The 14453-nt window shown below is 47.8% G+C and overlaps 1 protein-coding gene across 4 annotated transcripts in view; it reads right to left on the bottom strand.

Moving 5' to 3' along the window:
- The window catches only part of STK11 (serine/threonine kinase 11), a 45155-nt gene that overhangs the window by 18984 nt on the left and 11718 nt on the right, over positions 1 to 14453 (bottom strand). For all 4 annotated transcript variants that reach the window (XM_054050099.1, XM_009568267.2, XM_054050101.1 and 1 more), the window contains exons 3-7: positions 11147 to 11236; positions 9777 to 9909; positions 9211 to 9347; positions 8339 to 8466; positions 2299 to 2356 (exon numbers count right to left, since the gene is read on the bottom strand). In XM_054050099.1, the coding sequence (XP_053906074.1) occupies positions 2299 to 2356; positions 8339 to 8466; positions 9211 to 9347; positions 9777 to 9909; positions 11147 to 11236 (546 nt within the window). The remainder of the gene's footprint in view (positions 1 to 2298; positions 2357 to 8338; positions 8467 to 9210; positions 9348 to 9776; positions 9910 to 11146; positions 11237 to 14453) is intronic.

Raw genomic sequence — 14453 nt, forward strand, 5'->3', positions numbered from 1 at the left:
ATTCTAGAAATCAACTCTTTTCTTACTAAAATGCTTTCCAACCCCCCTTTGACATTATCTGAATGACTACCTGCTGTTTGCTTAGTTCAACGTTAAAAAAAATCCAGGTCAGGTGAAGCACAAGGGCAAAGCTTCTTTTCTGTTTAAAGAAATCCAAATACTGGTTTCTTTAGCACAATGCTACTCCACAACAAAGGGGCCGGGCAGACACATCCAAAGCCTAAGGCTGCAGGCTCTGCTATTCTTGATGTAATTATTAGTATGCCACAGCAGGAGGAGGGAGGCAATTACTGATAGGGGAGAAAAGCCTTTTAAGAAGCACTGGCTAAGCTGACAGAAAACTAGAGAAGCCTAAGCCTTGGAAATGCTCTTGTGTTTGCAGGTAGAGCCTTTCCTCAGCCTCTCTCCATGCCATGAGATGAAAAGCCTTACCACTAGGAGCTTTGTGTATCAGAGGGCTGTGTCTTCAGAGCAGGGACACTAGCACTGCCCTCCCTGCCAGCATGCTCCAGTTTCTCCTGCTTTCTAACCAGGGGCAGGGTCTCTGGAGAAAAGTCTTTGCTTCCAGCTGAGCAATGCTGACGCAAAAACCCGCTGCCACATGGGAGACACAAAATCAAGGATAGAGAGCAACATAAGTACCTCAAATACCTGGTAGAGAGTGAGTGACAAAGGACAACCAGCTACACTGCCCTGTGCTCAGGGGCAGCGCCCTGCAGCATTTGGACCCACAGAAAAAAGTGGTTTTGATGCTTTTCTTGACTCCTAATCTGCCCCCTATACTTAATTCCTGCTTCTTTACATCACTCACTGATGAAGAACAGCTTTGACTGCTGGCATGCAGCTCAGCACCCTGCCAGGGGAATGGTTCCATCACCAAGTGCAAAAGCACACAGCGCTTTGCTGTCTAGCTGGAAGCACTCTGCTCCTCCACAGTGGATGGGAGGGCAGTTGGTAACAGCAGGGGCTGTCGTTTCCAAGACCAGCTCTATACGGTGCCTTAAATGCTAGAGGCCAGCCCCAGGCAGGCTCTTTTATGGCCTCTTTTATTGGGAGGCAGGTGCATGGGGAAAGGCAGTCTGGAAAAGCAAATGCCTGCTCCTATCACTTCCCAGACCCAGTAAAACAACCAATGCACAGCGCTTGGCTACGATTTAAAAGAGTCTGCCTGACTGCGTAACTAATTGACCAGGCAGACACACAGACCTGCCTTCCCAGCCCCTTTGATCTTCGTCCAGGGGCGGGACACAGCGGCTCCCCTGCAGAACGCCAGGGCAGTTCGAGCCTGCCAGGTTTTCTTCCCTGGCTCTCACAGATGCCTCCCATGCCGCAACATCTATCAGAGATGGCCATCCGACAGCACATGGCTACTGCTGCTGGTTGTCAAAGACACAAGAAAACAGCATTCTTCCTGCCTGCACCGCAGCACAAAACAGGTCCATCGCCTTCCAGGCTCAGAGCCATGTTTCTACCAGGCTCCTAAAAGTTTTCTGGACAAGCTGGCAGGCAGGACCTCTGCCGAGCAGCTGTGGTCCAGCAGGCAGGCTGGTGTGTCCTCAGAAGCACTTCCTATCAGAAAGGAGATAAGTTATGGAAGTCTCCGCTATGATGCTTTTTGTTCTTGTACTTTTATCCACCCAGGAAATCTCTGCTAGGAGGCAGCATGTTCAAATAGATCCTCTAAAAAAAAAAAACCAAAAAAAAACCCCCAAAAAACCCCCACAAAACAAAAAACAACCCTGGAGATAACGGGGCCTTTCCTCCCCTCAGACAATGGCAAGGATAAAGGCGGAGGATATGGGGGAGGAAGGAGTAGGACATTAAAGAGAAAGACAAACATTTTCCTATTGTCCGTGAACGCTCCTCCACATACTGATCCCATATGGGGCCAAAAGCAAGGGATATTCCTGTCACCAGGCTGTCCAGAAAAACAGAACACGCACACATTACTGAACAGTCCTAGATCAATAACTCAGCCTTAAGGAACCCCTCTTAGCTGACCTCTGCAAAAAAAATTATCCAGAACCCTTAGTTATCAAGAACCAGTCACGCTAAAACAATATATTCAACATATTCATTATTTACCAGTTCACAATTCAAATGCTTTAACCAGATGCTCTAATAGGAAGGAAAAAAGGCAAGTCAAAGTTGCCAGGGCTCCAGCAGAGCTGGAGAAAGCATATCTAGTGACTTTCACATCTACTGTTGAAAGGAAAAATGAGTTGAGAGCAATAGCACAGGTACATTAGCATAAGAAGCAGAAAGAGAATGACTAATAGGAAGAAGCTGAACACTCACTTGTGCTGCCTTATCTGCTGTATTGAAAATCTCTTGGCTGGGTCGTATTCAAGCATCCCTGAAAAGAAGGAAAAAAAAAAAAAAGTCCAGGTGTGATCACAGATGCTCTCAGCCAAGTCAAAGACAGGAAGCACAAAGCTCTGCCCTTCCCTCCCGCCTCCCTCTGCCCCAGCGACCAGTGCCTCCAGTCCTCCTGGCAGCGCTGGGAACCTTTACCTCAGTACATGACGGGGGATGATGTGACTGAGAGTAGCCCTGCAGAAAAGGACTTGGAAGTGCTGGTCAATGAGGAGCTCGACAGGAGCCGGCAATGTGTGCTTGCAGCCCAGAAACCAACCGTGTCCTGGGCTGCATCAAAAGAAGCATGGCCAGTAGGTCAAGAGAAGTAATTCTGCCCCTCTATTCTGCTCTTGTGAGACCTCATCCGGAATACTGTGTCCAGTTCTGGAATCCTCAGCATAAGAAGGATATGGAGCTGTTGGAATGGGTCCAGAGGAGGGCTACAAAGATGATCAAGGGCTGGAACACTTTCCCTACAGGCTGAGAGAGTTGGGCTTGTTCAGCCTGGAGAAGAGAAGGCTCCGAGGAGATCTTATAGTAACTTTCCAGTACCTGAAGGGGTCCTATAGGAAAGCTGGAGAGGGACTATTCAAAAAGGCTTGAGGTGATAGGACGAGGGGGAACGGGTATAAACTGGAGAGGGGTAGATTTAGACTGTACATTAGGAAGAATTTCTTCACCATGAGGGTAGTGAGACACTGGAACAGGTTGCTAAGGGTAGTTGTGGTTGCCTCATCCCTGGAGGTGTTCAAAGCCACATTAGATGAGGCCTTGGGCAGCCTGATTTAGTGGGATGTGCCTGCCATGGGGGGTTGGAACTAGATGATCTTTGAGGTCCTTTCCAACCCTAACTATTCTATGATTCTATGAAGAACCTGCTGCAGTCACAGGAATGACAGAATCATGGAATGGTTTGGGATGGAAGGGACCTTAAAACCCATCCAGTTCCAAGCCCTGCCATGGGCCTGAACACCTGCCTCCCACTGGATCAGGGTGCTCAAAGATGAAACCAGTACCCGCACAGGATGAAAGTTCTAAGGTAAATTATTAAGACGCCTAACAGCACCAGCTCCAAACAGCTATAGTGCAGAGAGCTGTATGTTCTCAAGCAATTAAAGAGGCATCAAGAAGATAACAGACCCAAAAGAATATTGACTTTAATGAGAAAGGACTGTACTAGGGGCAATGCTTGAAAGAAAATGGGAAGTCAAACCACCAGGAACGCACATCCACCCATTCAGCTCTGACTCACACGTGGCAGCTCTGTGGCTGAAGTCCTGCACTGAAAAGACTTGACGACAAACACCCTGTACTGTTCACAGCCAGGAGTGTCTGCCCACAGCAGCTACACGCACGCTCTGCCACTTACGGTAAAGACTGCCCTGCAATTTATCTGTGAGCAGAGATGAGACACGCTGTAACAGGGTGACTGTTCAGGAGGATGCAGCACTCACAAACCCCTGCTCTCCTGGTATTTCAGAAGGATTCACTGTGGCCATACATGAGATGTTGTGTCCAGCACAATCAAATGTCAGTCTCAAACCCCTTTCAAATGACATCAAGCAGCAATCCAGAAACTGGAGACCATGGACCTGTTCTCTGAGCTTCGTTCAGAGTCCAACCCACACACTTCAGTAAACCCAAATGAGCGCAGCATTACATTGTGCAGTGGAAAATCCAGTTTTCAGCAGACACCACGATCAGAAGCGTCATCTCAGAGCAGGAAGGAATCTAACAGGAAAGCTGGGGAGGGGCTCTTGATCAGGGAGTGCAGGGATAGGATGAGGGGAACGGTTTTCAGCTGGAAGAGGGGAGATGGAGATGAGATCTTAGCCAGAAATGTTTTCCTGTCAGAGTGGGGAGGCCCTGGCCCAGGCTGCCCAGAGAAGTGGTGGCTGCCCCTTCCCTGGGGCTGTTCAAGGCCAGGTTGGATGCGGCTTGGAGCAAGTGGATCCAGTGGGAGGTATTCCTGCCCATTGCAGGGGGCTGGAACTGGATGGGCTTTGAGGTCCCTTCCGATCCAAACCATTCTGTGACTGTGATCTAACAGCAAGAGCTAATGAACTCAATCTGGATTTCATCTCAGATCAGTATTTAAAGAACTAATATAAAAGCAGTCTAAGTTCAATCAGTAAAATAAGACAGCACTTCTTCCCACTCCTTCATCCTCCACAAGCAGAGCCAGGCTTTCTGACCAGAAACTCCCTCTGCAGGCAAACCTTGAGCCTTTGATCAAACACGTGTGGAAGCTTTGTCGCTGGATGGGCAACAGATGCCAGCCTCCCTGACTGGCAGCTCCAGGGACTCCCTGCTAGTCTGGGAATAAGCATCCCACTGCCACCAGGACATACATCCTCTCACCTGTATGGAACGGTCACGGCAGTCACACAGAAGTGAGAAAACAAAACACTGAAACTCATCAACTTCTGCTTGGTCGCAAAGCCTGGAAATCAATCCCAGTGCTTTAATGAAGACCCTGCAGTCCCAAAGCTTTCTCTTTTGGTACAAGGGTGTTAGAAGAGGAGGGAGAAAAGCTGACCTTGTACATTTTTCTTGTCCAGAAGCAAACTGCGTATGAGTTGATAAGCCATGTGCAGATGGTAGCACAAGAAACTTAAGGCTATTTATAACTGCTTCCACCCTGACACATCTTTACCGCCTGCACGCACTGAGCCAGAACAGCATCAGCCCTTCTCTTTTCCATCAGTGAAGGGTATAAATAAAGCTTCATCCCTGATCAGAGAGACAAAGAGGAGCAACATCCCAACTAATCTGTTGAAATAGTCATGCGAGTCTCTCTACAAGTCAAAGACCAGGTCGTCTTTAGGTCGTCTAAATTCTGCTTCTTCTGGGAAGAGGAACAAAGGAAAACAAGCTTGGGGAGATCAGGGAGTAAAAAACACTACAGAAGTAGTAACAGGAGAACAGCAGAAGAACAAAAACCTTAGAAAGTGTGGTTTCGTGTTTGCTTTGCAGCCAAGCCAGTATTGGGGTCAACACAGAACTTATGACCAGAGAGAAAACAAGTACTTTGCAGCACACATTGAACCCTTCCTTGCGATAATACCAGAACAAATGCTTGCAGAATGCTCTAAGAGTCTAATTTTAAAGGCAACAGAAAGGTGAAATGAAGTTCCCAGTGAGACAGGGCTCGGCTGCGGGTGTCTGTGCTGCTCATATAAAAGCATCAGCCATTGACAATATCTGATCTGCCAACGTTCAAATTCAGACTCCACCTGCTGCAGGAGGAGCAGGCACCTACCAGGAAATGCAGATGTTCTGGAGCAGAAGCACAAACTAAATAAAGCATCCAGGCTTTGTCACCATAGCTACGTGGTACCAACCACTGCAGGGCCCAGCCCTGCTCTTCCGCAGGTGCCTCACTATCCACCAGCCTTCACTGCATGGGGCAAGCTGGGCAATCCCACCTCAGGATTTGGTTACTTGCCCTCACCACTGGGCACTCTAACCACCAGAAAAAGTTCAGCGTGTGAAACCGCACAAGGGAGTATCAGGAGGTTTTGCCAGTTTTCACTGTGTAACGAGTGCCTACAACAGAATGAGGGGTGTGAGAGCGTTCTCAGGTGGGAAGAGAACAATAAAACAAGTCCTTAGGACTTCCCACTGTCCTGAACAAACTGCCCTGGATTTGTTTGACTGAGACCCAGGTACCTCATACTGTGATTCTATGATGTCCTCCCAGAGAAGCTCCTCTGCCCACCAAGCACACTCAGCTTGCATCTCTAGTGGCCAAACACAGAAGGGATGAGGACAGACAGCAGCAAGGATGGAGGAGACAGCACAGGCTGCAGGAAATGTATGAAGGGCATCAGGTGTGAGGCTCCTCCACTTGAAATGAGGCAGAAGGAAAAGCAGGAAATTCTGACTCCAGGTCTCACAGAGGGGATGGAGAGAGAACTAAAAAGGGAGTCACTTTGCTAATGAAGCATAAGATTTGAAGCTATCAATATCCTCAGGACAAGAAAGGTGAACCAACTACCATGTTCATTTTCCCTGGAGGACAACACTAAGTGCAGCGGAGAAGCTCCCCACAACCCTCAAATGATTTCTGCTGCATGCATTCGGAGCCTGCCTGCCTGGCTAGATGGATCGCTAAATTTACACCATTTGGGCAATTCCCAAGCTCATAAAAAAGGCTGTGCTTTGAGCCAGCACTCACAAATCAAACGGCACATGTGGATCAGGCCATCGTTCCCTGGGGCGTGTGGGTACAACAGGAAACACAGAGCAGTCAGAAGTGCTGAGCCGCAAGCGGCAGCTGCATTAGCAGAGCGGAACGGAATGGCACGGATACCAGCTGTGCCGAGTGCAGTTGGAAGCTACGCCTTACGCAATGCTGCTGAAAGCTGTTCACGTCAGTTAATGCTTTCGGAAACACATGGAAATAGCTCATTTCATAATCAGTGTGGGGTCAGACAAGCTAAAATCGTCTCCTGTGAGAGACTGCAGGGGGTCTGCCAGCCCTGGGCGGCATGGGTGAGGGGAACCCCACTGGAGGCCGCGCAGGCAGAGCTTGGCCAGACAGCACCCCCTGCTGCCACCAGAACCTGGCTTTGAGTAAGGACACCTGCATTTACAGCACCCGCATCCCTGGCTCCATCCTCAGCACCCAGCATCAAGCAAGGACACATATGTCCCCAAGCACTATCCCAGCACCCAGTGAGGACACCCACATCCCCAGCATCATGGAGACGACGCTACGGGATAGGAAAGCGAGTGCAGGCTGGAGCCACAGCACCACACAGCCATCCACAGAGTAGCCAGAGCCCACGGGCAGCAAAGCCCTTCCTGCCAAGACAACTGCTGCTCTTTATATGTGTGAAATGCAGCCGTAAAATGCTTTGGAATTGTTAACCTTTTGGCAGCCACAAACCACAGGAGCACGGTGACCAAGTCAAAGACACAACACAGCACACAAACCCTGCGTTGGCGATAATACCATGTTAGGAGCAGATCCACTGACAGGAGGAAGGGAAGCTGGCTCGGTTTGCACAGCACCTCGCAGCCCTTCACCCACTCAGCCTCGCACAGCACAAGAATCAGAAAAAGAAACTCGACACAAAGCAGCATCATTTCACACTTGAGGTCTGCTCCTTCACAGAGAGTTGAAGACAATGAAGAGAATGCGAGCCCATGCTAAGGGCTGGGGAAAACCACCACACTGGCTGCTTCGCTGTCAAGGAGGCAGCAGGAACTGTGGTCCAGGTCTCCAATGTGCTGGAATCACATCCTGTCTGCTGTTGAATGGGCATCACTGAACTACAACTGCTGCCCTGACTGTTCAGCTTTTGAAAGAAGTAGAGACCATTCGACACCCAACCTCAAACTCTCACATTATTGTCCCTTAAGGGACAGGAACAAGAAACACACAAACCCACAACCCTTCTCTTCTACTCAGCAAGTGCTGCTTCTGTTTATACCATAGTGCTGTGGTCAAAGTGTGCACCAGTCACTTTGCTTGATGATCTTTGCAACTATAAAACTGGGGGAAGGAGAAGGCAACTGGGACTGAATAAAGTAAGTTCAGAGCAGAGAGTGATGAGGAAGGACAGCAGGAGCTGAGCACTCAGGATTTCATGTTACAGAAAGCTTGAGCAAGAAATCGATTTGAGCATTCTCACTTGCAAACCCCTCATCAATGCCATGATGCCATTTTAAATTTAACCTCTTGTGGGCTCTGTCTTTAGGTTTAAAAGCTTCTCCAAGCATAAAATATAATGCAAGAACCAGCTCTGTACAGAGTAGTGACTGCAGCCCACGCAGAGTTTAGTGCGTCGCAGGAAAACACTACCATTAAAGACTTTACCAACATGTTTGTAAGCACAACCTCCCTTTCTAACAGGATCCTAGATCTTCATGGGATGCTTGGAATGAAGCTCTCCCTGGCACTACGTGAGCTGAGCATTTGGGGCACCCACAGCTCTTACCCATTCTTTCATGAGTCAGCTGGGGGACTCACCTCTCAGTAAGTCTGAAAGTGGAGGACCACAATCCTCTGGAATTGTGTAGTCACCTTTCCCGATGTTTTCAAATAATTTATAGATATTATCCCCCTCAAAGGGGTACAGACCTGTCGTGATGTTGTATCTGTAAAGGCAGAAGGAGAAGCTATATAAGAAGCAGCACGCAGAACGTGTTCAGCTCTTTTGTGACTACATAAACCAGAAGAAGCCAAGAGGAAACAAAAAGATGATTATTTGGCAGCATTTGTAATGCCTCCTTAAGCTCAGCTTTCCTTTAGCAAAGCCTCTTCATTCATATGAGTCAAAACCACCAAGACATCTCCCTGACAGGCTGGATGGGAGAAATTTAAAAATAAATACTAGAGATGCCTGTGGATTCTGTTATGACAGTAGCTGTGCGTCTCAGATGCTGAGAATTGGCAGGCAGACGTACTGGGATTACTTTTCTCAGCATTACAAGTGCTTTGGGAACACCCATCCATCCAGGGGAGGGACTAACACACAGACCCCCTCCCAGCAACACACAGGGCAGTGGTGACAGCGGACAGCGCAACATTGAGCTGTTGGGGGCCTGTAATGGTTTTAAACTAAGGGAGGGGAGATTTAAACTGGATATAAAGACAATATTTTTTATGAGAGTAGTGAGGCACTGGCACAGGTTGCACAGGGAGGTGGTGGAGGCCCCATGCCAGGGAACACTCAAGGTCAGGTTGGATAGGGCTCTGAGCAACCTGATCTGGTTACAGATATCCCTGCTTCTGGAGGGGGATTGGACTGGGTGATCTGTAAAGGTCCCTTCCAACCTAAAGTATTCTGTGATTCTACGTAACTGTTTTATTGCAGTTTCTGGACGCTGCACAGCACTTACAGTGTGACCCCTGCAGACCAGATGTCTACTTTAAAGCCTGAAAAGGTGTCAAGGCCATTGGCAATTTCCGGTGGCTGGAATGCTGGCGACCCTTGGCTCGTTCTGCATGTGTCATCCTCTGCAAACGGATGCAATGCCTGCACAGAAGAGACGAATTAGGTTCAAACTTTCAAGGCAGACAAACTATAACTGTTAGAAAGGTTTCATCTAGGGGGGAAAAGGGGAAGACTGCTACTGAACAACTACTTACAATCATGAGACCAGGCCACTACAGCAACCACATGCCCGCAGTGACCATTACTGCATCCCTCCTACCTAGCTCAGTCTTCACACAACAAGCTTATCGCCATTCCACCACACTTTGGGGTTTGGCCAATCGTGCTCTCTTCCTCTATATGCTTCCCAGCTGGAAGCTTTGTGCTGTTATCAACAAAAGCGTTTTACCAATTACGACAAATATTCAGAGTTGCCCTCAAGCACTCTGCAAGCTGAACAGAACAAAAGGTGACCTAAATCTACAGTGTCACGCTTCCCACATCCCTGACTTTGCTGCAGTCCTCACATACCTCTGCTACGCCTAGATCGGATATTTTTAGTGTCCCATTGGTTGTTAGCAGGAGGTTCCCCGGTTTTATATCCTTGTGGACAATCCCTTGGCTGTGCAAGTATTCTAAGCCGTCTATAAGTTGACAAAAGTACCTGCAGAAAGAGCGAGAGGGAAGAATCAAGCACTTCATAGACTGAGATACACTTTATGTGTTATCAGTAGTTCACAAAGAGCATTGTTACTGGGAACAAGAGAGAAACACACTTCCATTTGATGCTGAGCAACACGAGATTGAACTGTGATGTGTAAGAAATGATTCTTAATCTTCTAATAAAGCCAGGAGTTGCTTCTAGAGCTCTGTTCTGGTGTGCCAGCCACAGCTCCAGGCTGCTCCACACCACAGCCTTCATAACAAACTTGTGTATTGTGTAAGCGCTGAGCACCATGCTACCACAGATGCCATTGCTAGTTCTAACTCCTGCATTAGTCTAGGCTAAGTTAAGGTAGAAACGCTGCTCTTAGTGGCACAGCTTGCTCTAACACAGGGTGGGGAAAGACATTTTGCTGGAAAGGAATGTTTTGCTGATAGAGCTGACTGGCTGAGCAAAGGCACTGTGGATATGGTCAGAGAGCATGGATATGGTCGGAGGGCACAGCAGGCCACTCTGCAATGCAGCAAGCAATGTGCATCGACAGCCCAGCAACAATCGTACACGCACAGGCTTTATCTCATAATAACAAGAAATAACACTTGACTCAATATGTCCGTATTTCACTCTGGCTATCCGCAATCTCAGACAGCTTTTTTAAACACAAGGAAAATGTGACTGCAAAAATATGTAGTTACCCCTGATTTGCACTGATCTGCTCTACAGGACAATTTTCTTGCATCTCTTCCCAGAATTCCCAGGTTCTTTTACTAATAGAGTGAAAGGGGCTTCAGATCATCCTGTCTACTAAACAAGCTAACAGATCACGCTGGGTATTGCCAATCCTCAATCCATTCAAAGAGCTTTTAACCTCTTTTCTGAAATTAAAATGCAAGGCAGGGCAAGTCCACATGAATTCCCCCACTGCATCCACCTTCACTAAATGCCAGAATGTGGAAAAGGGGCCAGAAAGGGTCCTCATGGATCTTGTCAAGTAAAAGAAAGTAACAAAGAATTCAATAGAAAGACAGGTTTCTTCACAGAGTCTAAGGCTGTCCCTGCCTCACTTCCTTTGTTTTTCATTTTTCCAGTGGATGAAAAGGATGCAGTTCCAACACAAAGCCAGTTTTACTCTAAAGCGTGGCCAGCAATTGAAGCAACAGAGTAGAATGTGCTCTTGAATTCAAGAGAGCGCATCGGTGATAGGCTAAAGCAGCCTAAGGAGCAGAACTGTACTCACCCGTGAGCCTGAAAAACTGGAAACCTCTTTTCAGGGACACTGTCCAGCATTTCCTGCATCCCACACACGCAGTACTCCATCACCATATACGTGAAGGAACAGTTAAGGAAGCTTCAAGGTTAAATCCTTCAGGCAAACACTATGCAGGGACTGCAGCCCCATTCCAGTACAACCACAGAGCGGCTGCCTGGCATACAGAGCCCTGGAAGGCAGAACCAGAGCAGCGCTGCCCTTCCCAAGGCAGCCACCTTCTCCCAACCAACAGTACGACGCAAAAAGCTCATGAGAAGATTGTTCTGCTTAAGGACGAGCTGCAGCTCCACAATCAGACCTGAAATAGGATGCAAACTCCACAGAAATTAAGTTGGAGAACTCATAAATGTGACAGAAACAGGGTAACACTCTGAAGCAGCAACAAAAAGCTCGAGACCCCCCCTAGCAGATGAGCTGTGGGGTTTTTTTTTGTTGTAAAAAACTTACAACAGAATGCCAAGAGCTGGTGGCACTTCTTAGCAGCTGTTCACTTGCAGCAGATTACAGTTTTCATCTCCTTCAGCTTTAATGTTGGGGCCAAACAATGGAGATGACATAACTGCCTAAGGCAATCCTTGCGTCTGTTTTCCTCCTCTCCCTGGGCTTTCCAAACTCCAAAGGGCTGGCGAGAACATCCCTGAGACATCTGGTGGCTCTGCCAAGGGAGTGCAGCACCGAGACGAAGTGTAGCAAAGCCCATGATCTCCAGAAGCACAGAGCATTTTTCCGGTCACTCTAATCATTCCTGGCAGATACCTTCTTAACCTAAGCCCAAAATAAGTTGCTTATGTCCCAGGATGCCACCTTAACCCCTGAGGCAGGAGCAGCTGAAGAGCTGACCTGTGCTTTAAGTGGGATCTGTGCTAGAGATTGTGTTGCCCCATTGTAGCACGTTCTATCCAGGAGCCTAAAACACCGTACCAACTCATTAAATCTGCGCTATGCTACCCACCAGCTGCTCTCCAACGGGACACTACAGCACTGTAAGATTTTATGATGGGCACACAGCCACCCAGTCAACCAGAAGAAACAAGAAGAGCAGAAAGAGTTCCCAAAACTCATTCCTTCTGTTTCTCACTCAGGAAGAAACCTGCAAACTACTTACATCACAGCAATGGGGAAGACATCAACTCTCCCACCTTCAAGAGAACAAGACCACCAGTGGGTTACATAAACTGGCTCCTCAGAATCAAACCCCAGCTCTTGTTCTTGGCACTCTGGTTCTGGTAGCTGCTATCTAGATTTTCACCCCTTCTTTTGTAACTGATCCCTCTCTGGTCCATTGCCCAGATGACAGCACAACCTTCCAGGCTGGAGCAGATCTGTTACAGGTACCCCAAGAAGACCGAGGCTCTCCTCTAACCAGTAGGGTTCTACTCCCACGCAGAGCTGCACACGCTGGTAGCAGAAGTTATGGAGAGCGAGTGCCAGCTGGGATACTGCTTATTGAACTGAATTTATCTTCTGCCTGGATTAGTTCTCCATTCATGGCTGGCTCTGCATTCCCAGCCACAGCAGGTCACCGAGACAGCCCATTAAATATGAAATGTAGCTGATACTTTTAATCCAGTCATCACAGCTTTCCCTGTACCAAATAAAATCACTGAAGGCTTTGACAAGGCAGACAAGCTGTTAACATACTACCTTTCTAGTATAAACAGGGCTGAAGCCTGCTGTTCACTCCTATGAACAATAGAAAGCTTGAGATTAGAATCATAAAGTGATTTGGAAGCGACCTTAAAGGCCATGCAGTTCCACACCGCTGAAATGGGCTGGGACACCTCCCACTGGATCAGGGTGATCAAAGCCCCATCCAACCTGGCCTCGAACACCTTCTGGGATGGGGCAGTCACCACTGCTCCGGGTAACCTGGGCCGGGGCCTCCGCACCCTCACAGGAAAACATTTCTTCCTAAGACCTCACCTCAACCTCTCCTCTTTCAGATGCGAGAGATCACATTCCAGACAGGTCGTTTTGGGCTGCCATCACCTGCTACGAACACACGAGGTCTCTCTTGAGCTCTCTTTCCCCTGCGTTTCTCCTTCAGCAGCCCAGCTTCTTATTAATTAAATAGTATCTCTCTATAGCCAGTCATTGAATTACAGCCCCTTCCGGCTGTTGAGGCTACAAGACACAAGCAAAAGTTGTCATGTTTATCTTAATGATTTGGTGGCAGAGTATTTGATCTAATTAAAGCATGGAATTAAATTACACATTTTATGAACTACTGTAATTGGAAGAGAGTGTTTAGAAAACACTGTCAAAAATAAAAGCCACCATTTATAATGTGTGCAACAAGGGCTCAGCTCAGTGAGCTTAGAAACCAGTTGAAGTCGAAGTGTACACCACATGTGGTGGGCTCAGCGACTGTCCAGCGCCTCGCCTGCATTGCATGGGCCAGTTAAGGCGTATAACCACACTGTCAGTGTCTATGCATTCCTGGGGGACATAGAGCACTGGAATAAGGTCTTGAAGTTTGAAAGATGCACCAAGATGAGAGATCTGATTCAAGAGCTGGACAGTTCAGTCTCCAAAAGTGAGCTGTGGATCTCGCAACAGCAATGCTTGCCATCTCTCCTGACTGCACCAAGCCTTAGGTCACTTACTGCACGATCTTAGGTGCTTTCACACAAACAGGAGAATGGAGGAGGCTCGGGAACCCATCTTACCTTGCTATGAATGACCAGCAGCAGCAAAGCACAACTCCTGCCTGCAGAAAAGGCAGCCCTGCAGACCCTTCAAAAGCAAGGAGAAGGAGCGCTGCAGGCATCTGCACTCCAGAGAACAAGGGGATTGGTTTCCTTCTTTTGAGGGAAAGAAAAAAAAAAAACTAAGCCACTGCCAAGGACTTAAAGGAAAAAGCATTACATAAATTGGTTTCACATAGAACAGACAATAAAAGGTCCATCTTCTGGGAAAGAAAGGACTAACATGTAACACAGCTAGGACAGGAGGTTCAGAACAACAGATCCACAGCTCTTTTTCCATCCCCTTAAGGTCACGCAGTAATACACAGATCCTGAGAGTCTGTTCTTCTCTATCTCAGCCCTGCACTGTAACCTGGGGTCAATATTGCATTTTCTAGCTAGGAAACTCAAGAAAATATACTTGTATGGCAAGTATTCCCGACCTGCAGGATGTTTAACACCAGCAAAAGCAATTTTAGGTTTAATAAACGTTCCAAAGGCCCTTGACAAAAGCAGAACTACACTGATGCAGTGCTACAGCATAGAAGAACAGGAAGTCAAACCTTTATCAGCAACTGTGGGGAAAA

The sequence above is a fragment of the Cuculus canorus genome, chromosome 27, assembly GCF_017976375.1.
Source record: "Cuculus canorus isolate bCucCan1 chromosome 27, bCucCan1.pri, whole genome shotgun sequence".
NCBI classification, from domain to species: Eukaryota; Metazoa; Chordata; class Aves; order Cuculiformes; family Cuculidae; genus Cuculus; species Cuculus canorus.